Raw genomic sequence first — 14418 nt, 5'->3', positions numbered from 1 at the left:
GAGAAGTCAAATCCAAACGCCTATTGCTGTGCCCAGGAATTTGTACAGGGCTAGCCTTGTGACCATGTTTACTCCCAGTCCCATAGATAATCCAATTCCGATCGAACCTCGACCAGAACGCCCATGCTAGACCTTCCTAACCGAAACAAGTAGAACCCGCCCATCAGGGCAATTTTGTTTTCCAGAAAAGTATTTTCCAGCCCAAGAACAAGCTCACAACTCATCAGGATGCGAGCTGACATTATACGGCGGCCGGCCCCAGTCCGACGGATCACCCCCAGGAACACATAGGCCAAGCCTCCAGAAATAGTCCCGATGGGCAAACAATAGTTGCCAAAGCTTCAGTCTTGATGGGATACCAGCCATCGTATCCGACAGGGTGTCTAGCCAGCCTTCACCCTTACGCTCCGCTCGAGGTACCTCATTCATGACCTCGGCCATCCGGGCCAGCACAGCACTGTCAGCGCCCGCGATGCACGCCGGGTCCTCGTCCCCGCGACACAGCCTCAAGTCCTCGACGCCGGGCGAGAGCTCGGACTTGGCGATGAAGACCTCCCCCGCGTGCGACCTGTAGCCCCACTCGCTCAGCGGCAGCAGCGGGACCGGGTCGTCGACGTGCGTGACCCGCCGGTACACCCTCTTCTCCAGGTCCGGGTCGTAGCCGTCGAGGCCGCCGAGCGCGAAGACGCGGTCGACGTAGTCCACGAAGCCGTCGTTGCCGGTCTGCGGCTCCCCGAACGTCGTGACGACCAGGTCGTCCCAGCCCAGCGCGACCCTGAGCTCCAGCGCCGCCAGCAGCGCGACCGCGCCGCCGAGGCTGTGGCCGACGAGATGCACCGGGTAGCCGCGGTGCCTCGCGCGCGCGCTCTTGAGCACCGGCAGCACCAGCTTCCTCGCCTGCGTCCACGACTCCAGGAAGCCCATGTGGACGGTGCAGTTCGCGCACCTGTTCTCCGTCCCGTTGCCTTTCCCGTCGTCGGGCGCCGGGTACGGCACGTACTCCTGCGGCACGGTGCTTAGGTCGATGACCGTGTTTGTGATGCTGTACGTCCCGCGGAAGGCCACGACGATGGCGCCGTCTTGGCCAGCACCGCCGCCGCCGCCGCCGCCTGCACCGTGCTTGGAGCCGGAGCCATGGTCCACGGCCACGTACCCACAGCTGTCGCTCATCAGCACACCGGTGTTCCACGTCGACACGAGCTGCAGGTTGGGGAACTCCTTGCAGCGCGAGGCGCACGAGAAGGGCGGGGAGATGCCCGTGGTCCCGACGCAGTATGTGATGTCGACTAGGCGGGCGAGGCGCTCGAGTGAGGCGAAAAGGGCTGTGGAGACGCTATTGGCCCCGGGGTACCCATCGTCGCTCGAAGAGGAAGAGATTGGTCGCTGCTGGTGTTCGGGGTGGGGTTCGGCGGACGAGCCGGCGAGGCTCGCCGGGTCGAGGACGCAGAGGGCAATTAGAGAAGAAAGGAGTCGCATCTTGGGATGCGCCGCAGACTGGTCGTGTGATCAAGGAGGGTGGGCCAAGTATAGGTTGATCGATTGGGCTATACCAAAGTCGTCGACTTGGTGGACTTTTTCACCTCACATCTTCAGGGTGCAGCGTTTGCCGAGGATTCAGTTCGGCGTGGAGAATTAGGGAGGAGAATGAATATGTCAATTGCTAGGTAAGAGAGTATTGGTCAAAAAAGAACGAAGTCATCTGGGTCATCATGAGGAGAATGAGTGTGGTGTTTGGAGCATGAATAACCACATGACGTCGGCTGGCGGCGGCTTGGTCCGTCTTGGGGTAGAAGGGCGAAGGTGGGGAGGGTTGGTTCCCGCAAGTCACAGCGTCAACGCCCTCAGGGGTCTGAAAGGGGAATGTCCCAAGCCACCATGCGAGATGCATCACCATGTTCTGTTGGGGGCCGAATTTCCATATTAAGATCTGACACAACGAGGCCAAATAGATGGCCACAGTCTCATCGCACGAAGGAATATTCGTGAACGGTGCTACAGTGCAACAGCTTTGTGCATACAAGACTCCCGGGCGAGGTTGTCGTCAAATTAAGAGGATTGTGCAACCCAGCACAGCCTATTTTCCGACTACTGCCTCCTCAGATTCCTCGCCAACAATCTTGGATATCATACCTCATCCCTCATCCTAGAAGCACCGTTTCCTTACACTGAAGTCTCAAACAAACATCGATGCCCTTCGCAGTCCTCAGGTCCGTCGGACCAGGCGGGTAGGTCCTGGTGCACCACCTCCTGTGTTCAGCGGCTCGATGCTCGTAAATTGTCCCTGGTAGGACGTTTGATTTGCTGTGCACTCCACACCACTGGTACTGTCCTGGCACGCCAACGTGGGAGTCCAAGATCCTGAAGTATCGTATTGCACTCTGCGTATTTGTTAGAGTGGGCACGCGGTAAGAAAGAGTCGTAAAACTCACGAGCTGGTGGAGCAGGCCAACTCAATCACGGTCAACTTGTTTTTCTGCCAGATAAAGTTGACTGATGAATTGTCACATGCGTATCTTGGGGCGGCGCCTTCCGCGCCAACGTTTTCTGAGGTTGAGTTAAGATTGCAACTGGTTGTGATGTTCGTGTCCGAGTCGACATCTACCATCTGTCAATCATCTGCAAGGACACCTAAAATGGCAATATGCCCAGAGCTCCAACTATGAAAGGAGGTACCACGCGTCATGGCTTTTCAAGCGAGACATACATCCAAATGTAACTTCTGTTTGGTTCGACGCATTGGGCGTGCACGTTGCGAAGTTCTGAATGGTGAAATAGGCTGGATATTCACAGTCTTGCGCGAGGTTCTCCTTTGGGATAGCGTCGGCGTAAGCCAACCCCTTGATGTTCTTCATGGCCGCCGCCAGAGGGGCGAGGCAAGCGAGAGCGATGCACTTCATTCTGGTAGATCTTGTGGAGTGTTACGGAGAGGAACAGGCGGGAACGGATCCGGAAAGGGAGTGGGAAGAAGCGAAAGATATTGATCTACGAGGCGTAGATGTTTGTATGGACAGTCGGTACGAGGCAGGCAGCCAAGACAGAGACAACTGGGGGAACGTCGAACAAAAGCTTATACCGGGTGCATCACACGCCCCTGGATGGATCGCACTATTTTGGCAGTGGTACCTTGCGGATCCCTTATTGCCGGCATTGCAGATCCCAAGTGGGCTGGGTAGTCAGTACTGCAATAATGCATGTTGGAAGGCTGGCAGGTTCCCGGGCAGAAATGGGGCCTCCAAGGCCTTCGGGATGTAATCCGATGGTCTGAACTGCGAGAATTCGCTTCTGAAAGTTGTGACACAAGACGACGTAATGAGCCTCGTATGGGCCCCTTTTTCAAGCATAGAAGGTAAGACAGTCGAGGACTCTTTTCAAAGTCTCAGGAGGTTGTCGGTAAAATGGGAGATGACTTCGATGCCCTTCTGGGACTGCCTGTGCCCGGTCCTGCGCTGATTGGCTTCCGAGCGAGGACCGTTTCGTTTCATAGATCTCGACTAAGCACTCCCGCAAACACGAGATGGCAGACGGGAGATGATTGGTGGCTGGTATGCGAACGGGGAGACAGCGACGGGTCCTGCGTGAGGCTCACTGCACGGGGCATTTGTGTCACCACCGTATCCCTTTGGTGTAAGGGGAAAATGCCCTGCTGTGGTGAAGCTGCCGACTGCCGCTCGCACAAAGCTTGAAGTGGTGACGGAGGTGAGGGAAAGGGGACGAGGATCAGCTCCTGAGATCCAGCATCAACCTCGCCAGTCCGGCGCGTATACGATGTAACTATGGGCCACGGTACGCAAGGAGACGTCGATCGAAATCTTGCAGGGTAGGTTCATGCAAGTCATGTCTAACACGTGATGAAGAATCAATCCGATACAGACATACCCTTTTGGCAGCCAACCCAATTAGCCCGTGCGAGAAGACAACAGGAGTGGATGCGTGACGTTAAATGTGCGTACACCGATGATATTGTACTTGCTGCATATTTATGGACAAAGTGCACCGCCGCGCTTCCTGTCTATGCAGAGGGGAGGGAGCCGAAACGTTCAAGCCACATTCAGCCAGTGAGACGACCTCTCCGGGATGACCTTGTGCATCTCGTAGGATAATCAATGAGTTATGGAGAAAGACAACCATACCTCTTGTGCTCTTCGAGTACACTTCACAATGCTTGTCCAGATGAGAATTGTACATAGTAGTTGGGTATTGAGCAGGACGTGCCAGCGAGATGCCACAGTCTACATGGTCTACAAGGTAGGAGTGAGGCTGTGTAACCAGCAGAATGTGGCTGATAGGGTTGGTCTAAGGCCGACAACTTGCAAGCTTGCATGTCACGTATGTGTAGTCACGGCAGCAACACCACGAATCTGATTACAGAGTACCCTTGGCGGTAGAGAGTGCGAAGTAATATCTTCCAGATTTGAGAAGAATATAGCTAAACAACAAGAGAGACACCCACTCGAAATGGGTTCTCCGTTGGATGGGTTAGGGTCTGTCTGTCTGTCAGAGGGGGAATCGGGAGGGGGGGGGGGGGGTTCTGGGCAGGGCAAGAACGGTTCGCTTTCAATTGGTCGCTTTCAACTGACCGCCCCACAATCGGGCAATCCACCTTCCGGCCTAGCGTCCACACCCACTCGAACTAAATCTTTTTGCAACTGCAGATTTCCTCACGAAGACCTCTCACCATCCCACATCGACAACAACCACAGCCATCCATCGCCATGGCCAAGGAAACTCCCGCCCGTTCGGGCCTGATTGTCGGCGTCAACAAGGGCCACGTACGTTGAAACAAAAAGCCCAGTCTCACCTCGTGGAGGATCTCTGCGCTGTCTTCTCGCAAGGCAATCGTGGACGATGGACTTTGAAGCTGATTATCGGTCTGTTCCAAAAATGTAGAAAACCACCCCCCGCGTCGTCAAGCCCCGTGTCTCCCGCACCAAGGGTCACCTGAGCAAGCGTACCGCTTTCGTCCGCGACATCGTCAAGGAGGTTGCTGGGTAAGTGCTATCTATCCCACTCCGCACCTGGCTCAAGGGGAGGATCCGAAATTCTGAACCACCCTGAGGGCACACATTCATCTCAAGACAAGTTCACTGACGTTCACTATGATAGTCTCGCTCCCTATGAGAAGCGTGTGATCGAGTTGCTCCGCAACTCCCGGGACAAGCGTGCCCGTAAGCTCGCCAAGAAGAGGGTACGTCTCAACCACATCAGGTCCTACTTGCCTCGATACCCGCAAATCAATACTGACAAACTTTCCAGCTCGGTACCTTCGGTCGTGCCAAGAAGAAGGTCGACGAGCTCCAGCGTGTCATCGCTGAGTCCCGTCGTGCCGGCCACTAAACGTATCCTTGCGAGCGTCGACTTTCGAGAAGCAACGACACGGACCAGGATTACGTTTCGGCGTTATTGGATGGGATTTCATGGACAAAAATCTGGTTGAGGGAACGAGGCTATGGGCACTGCTTCCACACATCGTGAGAACTGCCAGGCGTCAAAAGAAACGTTACGTCGATACCAAATGATGATACTTTGAACAACCAATCCATGATCTCTTGCATCTACTCTTATTACAGTCTGAGCGCTATGTGATGTCTATTTATGAAACGTCACTGTTAACATCCCCCGTAAACCTGGTAGCCTTCTATGTCTGACTTCAGGCGCTCGATTACCAGTGTCAAGCACGTGGCCAGGGAGGAGGCCGCTGTCATTTGATATGCCACAGATGCCCAACAAGCAAGGACGATTGTCCCGCCTACGTGTGATTTGAAGCGCCCCAGTTGTCTTCGTCTTGTTGTCGCCCAAGTGCCAAACACCATCGCAAGAAAAAGAACGAGTTTATCGCCTTGACGAATCGCGAATTGCCAACATCTACTCTCAATGGCTTGCGAGTTGCAGGAGTACAAGAGGAATACTCGCCATCAACAAGATGTGAATCCGCGTGGAAAGTCCCATAACGCCAACCACCTTCGCTTTCGTGACACCGGGGTGTGCTCTTCTTAGCAGATGTCTATTTCTTTGATAGGCCCTTGAGCCACTTCGGCATTTTGCGGCTGCTACCGCTGTCGTTGCTCTGTGACTGAGGTGGGGGTGCAACTGGAGCTGGAGCACTGCTCTCATCCTCCTCTTCTTCTTGGGGAGCCTTTGCAGGCTCCACCTTCTTCGCCTGGCTGGCGTAGCTGTCTTTCAGGAACGGCGCCTTCTTGACATTTTGCGATACCTCATTCTCCCAGACAAGATTGACAAGAACACGCCCCGACAGCTTGTAACCTCGGACGAGGGTATGCTTCACTCCATCATCATCTTTGATGAGGTTCGAAGGAGATGGAACCCCAGGTAATACCAGCTTGAATGGGGCGGAGTCATTCGCCATTACCTCCCGGACTGCCTTGTAGACGGTTGCACCGGTATCCTTGGGCCCAAAGCTCCATTGCGCCGATGTTTCGTCTGGAAATCGCACTTTCACATCAATCTTCTTCACCGCTGCTGCCTTCGCCTCCTCGGCTTGAGCCTCTGCTGCAAGCTCCGCATCGGACTTGAGCCGCTTATTGATGGCACTCGCCTGCAGCTTCTGTTGATGTGCCTGAGCATGTGCTATTGTCGGCGTGTAAACAGAGTCGGGAACATGCACCGAGGCGGCGGCCGGCGTGGTGTTTGTGGGCGCGGAGAAGATGTTGACAGGCTGAAGATTTGAAGTGTTCGAGCCAGGGACAGGATCCCCGTCATCAGTTGACCGAGGCTGTGTGTTCCCATCGTCAACTTCCATAGCGTCGACCGACTGTGAGACCACCTCGTCCGACTGGCCATCAACTGACAGCGCGTTCCCTGGCGATGTTCTCGACTGCGCTGGTTCAACACCTCTTGAGCCATCAGGGGCTGCTGCACCTGTTTCTGCAACTAAAGGAGCCTGCAGACTGCTACTGCCGACGCTCTCGGGGTTGGGCGCGTCCAAGAGCGATTGAGTCTGGACTGGCGTTGCTCCAGCTACAGCACCCTTCTCTTTTGCTTCTGCTTTTTTCTCCTCTTTGAAGAACTGGGAGATTTCCTGCATAGCGTCGTTGAGCGTCTTGTCTGTGGACTTGAAAGAAAGCTGGATCATATGGCTCCCCGACGTCAGGCCCAGTTGAGCAAGAGTCTTCTGAAAGTCCGCAAGAGTCGATATCTCCCGGCTCATGATCCGAAGTGATGGCATCTCATAGTACAGCTGCCCACTGCCTGCCTGCGTACCGTTGCTGGTCTGAGGTATGCCTCTGTCAGTGAAGTTTAATGTGTGGCCAGACGGGGACCCCTTGGACTCGAATGACCGCAGCATCTTCCATAGCGTAGTATCACTCCTGAATTTCTCCATAAGACGGCCATTAGGAACTGTCTTGGCTTCGGCTTCTGGAAGCTTGAGGGCGACATTCACCACCGAGGTTGTCTTGGAACTTGCTACAAGTTCAAGTTTGGCCCCTGGCGTAAGACGAGTGATGCGAAACTGATCGCTGAGATTGATCACATTCTTCTGGTGCCTGCCTTGCTGATTAGGTCACCAGGACAGAAAATAGGACTGACTATCTAAGTGAGAGTCTACTTACTTAAGAGACCACTTGTCCACCTCTAAGTTCAACTTCTTGCAAGCCTCCTCGAGAACATCGAACATGTATGTCCCAGGGTTGACCTTGACGCTGACCCGTTTGACATCAGGCGAAACGACGACCACGTGAGAAGACATTTTGAACAAGGACAGATCAGAGCACGGCCAATGGTTCAGTATGTTGTAGAATGTCGTCGTCCACTGCTGAAGTGAGATGCGCGTCAGGAAGCTTAGGCAAGCCTAGCTGCGGTGCGTAGCTTTCCTCCTCCAAAGACAGGCCCAAAGTAATTCTTTCGAAGATGCAATGGTCAGGATGTCCGAAGACCGACTCTGGACGTGGTGAGCAAGCTCCGGTCTCCTGGCTGGAGGTGCCCTGCCCGAAAGATCGCGGCGAGCTTCGATGTGCAACGTAGGTCAAGCAAGAGCTGCCCCTCCACGGACAGTGGGGCAGGGACTGTTGAGCTATCTGGGCAGATCAGGCACTGCGTGACTTAGAAATCCTGAGGACAGGGCTCTGCTGGCTTGATGGAACAGAGAGGGGGCAGAATGGCAACTTATAGAATAAGAAATGGTTCGAAGAGGAGGCTATGGCATAGGCCGGTTGTGGCAACCAGCTTGTCATGCAAGCCAGATTGTAAGCAGCTGATGAAGCAGTCAGGCAGCCTTGTGAGATCATACCTGGGCCCCCGTAACACTGCAGTCGGTCCCTGGAGTTGCCCCAAGGAAGGCGCCAGAAGAGCTGTGTGTACCTCCTTCCGTGGCCAATCAACGCTGGAGGCTTGGCTGCAGGGGGTGTGGTACCTACGTACTCTACCTACCACCTGGAGCAGAACTTACGCAGCTTACAGGTTGCCTTGGAGCTCCCCAAGCCTCGCCCGGACCTCACCAGCTGCATCGAGACGCCAACCTCACCTCCATTCCACCCACGCCTTCGCAAGCCCGCTCATACCAGCCCTTCCGACTCAGACAACACATCGTCAGACCTACACCCGCCAATTTCGTCCCAGGGTCGTGCCTTGGCTCAGTCAGAAAACCAAGATGGTGAGATCCAGACACCATGGCAAAGCAAACGTTCATAGCTAACCGCCTTTACAGTCATCGCCCTTCTCAATAAGTCAGCCTCTCAACATACCCCCGAGCCCATAAGCCCCCGAAGTCGAAACTAACACTGCCCTTCCAACAGACGGCGGCGCCTGCGTCGCGATGGTCGGCAAGGACTGCGTCGCCATCGCCTGCGACCTGCGACTCGGCCTCCAAGCCCTGACCGTCTCCAACAACTTCCCCAAGATCTTCAGCTACGGCGACAGCGTATACCTGGGCCTGACCGGCCTGGCCACAGACGTGAACACCGTGTCCGACCTGTTCAGGTACAAGGTGAACATGTACCGCCTGCGAGAGGAGCGCGCCATCGCACCAACCACCTTTGCCAACCTGGTCTCGAGTTCGCTGTACGAGAAGCGGTTCGGCCCTTACTTCGTCAGCCCCGTGGTTGCTGGTCTGGAGCCCAAGACGGGGAAGCCATTCATCTGCGGCTTCGACAGCATTGGGTGCATTGACTTTGCCAAGGACTTCATCGTGAGCGGTACGGCGACGGAGCAGCTTTTTGGCATGTGTGAGAACCTGTGGGAGCCTGATCTGGTAAGCTGGAAAGACCATTCATACACGATGGGAAATGCTGCATGGTCGGAGAGGTGATGCTAATCTGAATTGGTCACAGGGACCCGATGAGCTGTTTGAGACCATCTCCCAATCCCTACTGAACGCCGTCGATCGGGATGCTTTGTCTGGTTGGGGTGCACACGTCTACATCATCGAAAAGGACAAGGTGACAAAGAGGCTACTCAAGGGACGACAAGATTAAGCGGACGATTCGGGGCGAGACGTGGAATGGGGATTGGGCATAGAAGAAGACATGATGAAAGACGCATCCCGGCCCGCGGAGGGGAGGGCGAGGAGCTACGACCTTTTGTGCATTGTACGACTAGACACATCACGACACAGCTGGCTTGACTTGACTGCAGCCAGCTAGAATATCAGCCACGATGACAAGAAAGACCAGTTCATAGAGCCAGCTTCGCAGTGAGGATACGCCAAATGGACGCGTAGTAGCACAGGCGCAATGGGTCTTGTCCATATTGGCCACTCGAGCACTACACGAGTCTCTCGCACAGCTGCCGTACCGAAGCTCAGTTGGGGCGCTGTTGCCTAGCAAGAATCAGGGGCGTCGTTGGAAAGCCGTTTGTTCAGGGCATCATGTAGCTAAGTAATGGCCTGGCTTACTCCCAGCCGTACAACCGATCCCCGCCAATAGTCAGAGCCCAATCTTGAAGACATAACCTTTCAATATCAACATCGTGTCCGAGGTGCTCCGACGAAGCAACTATATCGCCTTACTACCCTCGTGCTCAGCGCGGGAAGACTAGGCCAGTCCACCAGTTCTCGGCAAGACGGCTGCGGGACAATCCTCCTCTATACACTGAGAGACAATTTGCAGGGTACGATGCGAAGAACCCTTGTGCCCCTACAGGTGAGTTCTTTGTACCGCCCTTTTACACAGTCGGGCTATCATCGGCCTGCCATATGTGCCTCGTGTATGTTCTCGAATATGTTGAGGGCGTTGTCGTCGGGCACCCAGCCAGCCTTCATGAAATTTAGCTCATGTCCGATCACTATCAGTACATGTCGAAATAAGTGGTCGCCCATTGCAGTTTGTACATTATGATTCGCGCAAAGCACACAAGCTGAAACGGATAAAGTTGATTGATGAGTGTATCTATAACCACGACACGTCACTCGTTGAGCAAATGAGGTGCTCATTGGCCTTCCCGTACTGTCATGTCCTCCCTCTCTATTTGACCTGATGGGAGCGGAGAGCAGGTGTTGGCAGTCAGACTGTGAAGTCGATCAACCACAACCGCACTCCTCGCTTGCCTATCTCTAAATGAGATCTAGAGTGCTGTGTTATACATCTCTGTTATTGTACATGGCCACCGTCTAAGATCATATAATGCGGCCAGTAATGGATCGTTTCCATCACTCTACTGTTCCTTCTTAGCTTTCAGCTGGCCTACGCTTGTTGTCTTTTGCATAAAGAATGACCGCTCAATGAGCTTAAGTCCTTCATCGATGATGCTAGAGTGTTTGTTAGCTAGATGTTCAAACAGCGCGAGTGTGGGAGCGATGAAACTTACATAACAGGCGCACTAATGATAAGCACCGCCTGCCACTCTGGCCAATTCAAGGGCAAGATCGAGAAAAGGGTTTGCAAGAACGGTGTGTAGAGCAGAGCAAAGTGCAGCGCCATCGACAGACCAATGGCATACACCAGCATGAGGTTGTCCCACAACGGAAGCGTCAGGAGTGATTCGCTGCTTGAAAGTGCGTTCATGGCGTTCAACATCTCAATTGTGACCAAGATAGACAGCGAGACCGTCGAAGCAGATTTAGCCATGTCATTTGTGAACATTTGGCATCCAATCTCTGGGAACTCAGCAGAGCATCGGTGGAAGTGGCGCAGCTGGGAGAAAGCAATCTGGGGGCCGCCGGAGTAGTACATGAACCACCAGGCGTAGCCGGCAACGGTAGCGACACCGACATAAGTACCAATGATAAGGTAGCGGATGAAGAGCCACCCGCCGATCAGAGGCTCGTCGCGCTTGCGAGGCTGGCGGCGCATGATGTCGTGATCAGGCGGATTGAAGGAGAGCGCGGTGGCTGGGAGACCGTCAGTGACGAGGTTGACCCAGAGTAGCTGAACGGGAATGAGTGCCTCGGGCATTCCCAGGGCGGCGGTCAGGAAGATCGAGACCACCTCGCCAATGTTTGAAGAGATAAGGTAACGGATGAACTGCTGGGTGTTGTTGTAAATAGAGCGGCCCTCCTCGATGGCGACCTCAATGGTAGCGAAGTTGTTGTCAGCCAGGACCATGTCAGCTGCCAGCTTTGACACATCGGTACCAGAGCCCATGGCAACACCAATGTCAGCCTTCTTGAGCGCGGGAGCGTCATTGACGCCATCGCCAGTCATGGCAACAACTTCACCCAGAGACTGAAGCAGATCAACCAGTTTAGACTTGTGGCTTGGCTCTACGCGCGAGAACAAGGAGGCGTTCTTAGCAGCCTCGAGCTGCTCAGAGGGGCTCAAGTTGTCAAACTCGCGGCCGGTGAAGCTCTTTCCCTTGAGATCCTCATACTGTCCAAAGACACCGATTTGACGGCAGATGCTCTCAGCGGTGTTGCGATTGTCTCCGGTGATGACGATGACGCGGATGCCAGCCTCCTTGCACTTGGCAATGGAGGCAGGGACCTCAGGACGAGGAGGATCAAGCATGCCGACCAAGCCAAGCAAGGTCAGGTTCTGCTCAATTTTGGCGTAATCAGCGGTGGATTTAGCGGATCGCAGCAGGCTGTTCTCTGAGACGTCATCAAGACTTGCGAGTGCGATCACCCGCAGACCCTTGTTTCCGTAATCCGTGACTTCCCGCATGATCAATTCTGAGAGCTTTGCATTCATCTGGACCTTGTTGCCGTTTGCGCCAAGTACGACACTTGTGCACCGATCAATGATTGATTCAGGGGCGCCCTTGACGAGAAGCTTCTGCTTGCTACCATTCTGAACAAGAACAGACATGCTCTTTCGGTCACGAGAGAATTCGAAGGTGGCGAGGCGAGAGTACTGCTTGTCATACCATCCGCTGGCGTGGTGAAGACGATCCTCGGGTGCGCTGTTCCTTGGCGCACATGGGCCAACTTTCTCAACCAGAGTTCGGAGGGCACCTTCGGTAGGCTCGCCAACATTAGAGAAGGCACCAGACTTAGAATCATACGCCAACATGGCATCGTTGCAGAGCGCAGCGACTTCAGACAATTGGCGGATGGTAGTAGACTTTTGAGAGAGATCCTGGACGACCTGGCCCTTGTAAGTGACGTCTCCCTTAGGCTCAAAAGTGGTTCCTTCGACGTCAAGTTCCTCCAAGTCTGTTCCATTCTCGTTAAGATAGACAATCTTGTTGACACTCATCTGGTTGGTCGTCAAGGTGCCGGTCTTGTCGGAGCAGATGATGCTGCAGCTTCCCAGAGTTTCCACCGAGGGTAAACTGCGAACCACAGCGTTCTTAGCAGCCATCTTCCTAGTTCCCAGGGCCAGACAGGTTGTGATGACGACTGCTAGACCTTCGGGAATCGCAGCGACACCAAGGGAAACAGCGATCTTGAGGTAGTAGATGGCCCCCTTGGCCCAGGTACCATGGCTGGGGTCCTTGAAGTTGGGGATGTTGATAAGCCAGACCAGAATGCAGATGACCGTGATAACCTTGGCCAGACTGTCGCCAAAGTCGTTCAACTTCTGCTTCAGCGGGGTCGGCTCGGAGATCTGGGCGGAAATGCTCTCGTGGATGTCGCCAATGGCCGTGTTTGCGCCAGTCAACACCACAACAGCCTTCGCCCTGCCAGTCACAACAGTGGTTCCGGAGAAGAGCATGTTGACCTGGTCTTGCTTGACAGACTTCTCATCTTGGACGACCGCTTGTGCATCCTTGCTGACGCTCTCGCTCTCGCCGGTAAGGATGGCCTGGTCGACCGAGAAGCTGTTGCTCTCGATAGCGATCAACCTGCAATCGGCGGGAATTCTGTCGCCAATGTGGACAGAGATGATATCGCCAGGGACCAGATCTTCCGCTTTGACTCTCGAGACATGGCCGTCGTTTCGGATGACGTTGGCTTCGTTGGCAGAGTATTCTTGGAGTGCCGCGATGGCTTTCTCGGCGCTGCTCTCTTGGGAGACACCAACAACGGCGTTGAGGATCAGAATGGTCAGGATCTGGAGTTTTGAATTATGGTCAGGTCCGGTCTGGTCTGGAAAACATTGAGCGCATAGCCAGGGGCCATCGGAGACTTACAACGGCGGGGTCGACAAATGCGCTCCAGCCGCCTTCGTCCTCAAACAGAGCCAGGACGAAGGAGACAGCAGCGGAGCCGAGTAGGATGAGAACGAGTTGGTCCTTGAATTGCTCAAGTATGAGCTCCCAAAGAGGCGTGGGTGGCTCTTCCGCGATAGCTGGACGGGGTCTGTCAGCGTTTCGGCTCGAGGCGCTTTGCGACAGGATGCAAACCTACCGTTCTTGCCATGCTTCTCGGTCAACTTCTTGACCTGCGCATCTGTCAGGCCAGTGGAAGCTTGCACCTCCAAGGTCGACAAGACCTGGTCTATCGGTTTTGCGAAAGCGTTCTCCATCTTTCGCGGTGGGGAGATGCGGGAGTCTCCTGGAAAGGACGCGATGTGAATGGAGGAAGCAGTCCAAGCTTCGGAAGCTTTTGGGCGCAGGGAACCGCCGCCAAAGCCGGAAGGGTGGATATGAGATCTCGGTCTGATCAAAGACACTTGAGAAAAGGTGACCGGCTTTCCCAGGAGGAGTGCAGGTGCAGCCGTTTAAGTGCAGAAGGAACGGATGAGTCTTGACGTCTTCTCCCAAGTGAAGAGACTGCAGGAGGTGCAGCAGAACAAAAACTCACGAAGCTTGGAATCAATCCTTCAACGTGTCAAGAACTAGATAAGTGCAGGTAGGCTGTGCTACGATGTACTGCCTAGGTTTTCCAGGTACATGTGGGTAGGTACGCCATGGAGGGCAGCAGTACCCACTCGGCACTGTTGCCGATGTCATGGCGGGGCTGTTTTCGGCAAGCCAGGCATCTGGAATGTTCACCAGGGTGGTCCGGGGGCCTGGCGGGTGACAGGCTAGACCTCGCTCTGCCTGGGGCTGACCTGCAGCCGTACTACCACAACTATCAACCGCTACTGTACCAGACTAGATCTGATAAGGAGGTAGTCTAGTCTGATAGTCTAAGTATCATGT

At 54.5% G+C, this 14418-nt stretch overlaps 5 protein-coding genes across 5 annotated transcripts; 2 read left to right on the top strand and 3 right to left on the bottom strand.

The window, feature by feature from the left end:
- Positions 1 to 213: 213 nt before the first annotated feature.
- Positions 214 to 1476, bottom strand: J7T55_008740 (triacylglycerol lipase fgl2; the record flags this gene model as incomplete). Its single annotated transcript, XM_053139090.1, has 1 exon — positions 214 to 1476. The coding sequence occupies one exon, from the start codon at positions 1474 to 1476 to the stop codon at positions 214 to 216; it is 1263 nt and encodes a 420-aa protein (XP_052998014.1).
- A 3236-nt stretch (positions 1477 to 4712) lies between these two features.
- Positions 4713 to 5334, top strand: J7T55_008738 (uncharacterized protein; the record flags this gene model as incomplete). The annotated part of the gene is made up of 4 exons (XM_053139089.1): positions 4713 to 4769; positions 4888 to 4988; positions 5104 to 5185; positions 5254 to 5334. 4 exons carry the CDS (start codon positions 4713 to 4715, stop codon positions 5332 to 5334), a joined length of 321 nt encoding a protein of 106 aa, XP_052998013.1.
- A 667-nt stretch (positions 5335 to 6001) lies between these two features.
- On the bottom strand, positions 6002 to 7705 carry J7T55_008737 (ubx domain-containing protein; the record flags this gene model as incomplete). Its single annotated transcript, XM_053139088.1, has 2 exons — positions 6002 to 7502; positions 7569 to 7705. The coding sequence occupies 2 exons, from the start codon at positions 7703 to 7705 to the stop codon at positions 6002 to 6004; spliced, it is 1638 nt and encodes a 545-aa protein (XP_052998012.1).
- A 482-nt stretch (positions 7706 to 8187) lies between these two features.
- Positions 8188 to 9428, top strand: J7T55_008736 (proteasome component pup3; the record flags this gene model as incomplete). The annotated part of the gene is made up of 4 exons (XM_053139087.1): positions 8188 to 8201; positions 8268 to 8608; positions 8751 to 9205; positions 9285 to 9428. 4 exons carry the CDS (start codon positions 8188 to 8190, stop codon positions 9426 to 9428), a joined length of 954 nt encoding a protein of 317 aa, XP_052998011.1.
- Positions 9429 to 10605: 1177 nt separating this feature from the next.
- J7T55_008735 (uncharacterized protein) lies at positions 10606 to 13799 on the bottom strand (the record flags this gene model as incomplete). Its single annotated transcript, XM_053139086.1, has 4 exons — positions 10606 to 10699; positions 10759 to 13385; positions 13465 to 13622; positions 13682 to 13799. 4 exons carry the CDS (start codon positions 13797 to 13799, stop codon positions 10606 to 10608), a joined length of 2997 nt encoding a protein of 998 aa, XP_052998010.1.
- Between the last annotated feature and the right edge of the window lie 619 nt (positions 13800 to 14418).

This window comes from Diaporthe amygdali (genome assembly GCF_026229845.1).
Source record: "Diaporthe amygdali strain CAA958 chromosome Unknown NODE_4_length_2575358_cov_65_588622, whole genome shotgun sequence".
NCBI lineage: Eukaryota > Fungi > Ascomycota > Sordariomycetes > Diaporthales > Diaporthaceae > Diaporthe > Diaporthe amygdali.
This window is presented reverse-complemented; position numbering and strand designations above follow the sequence as displayed.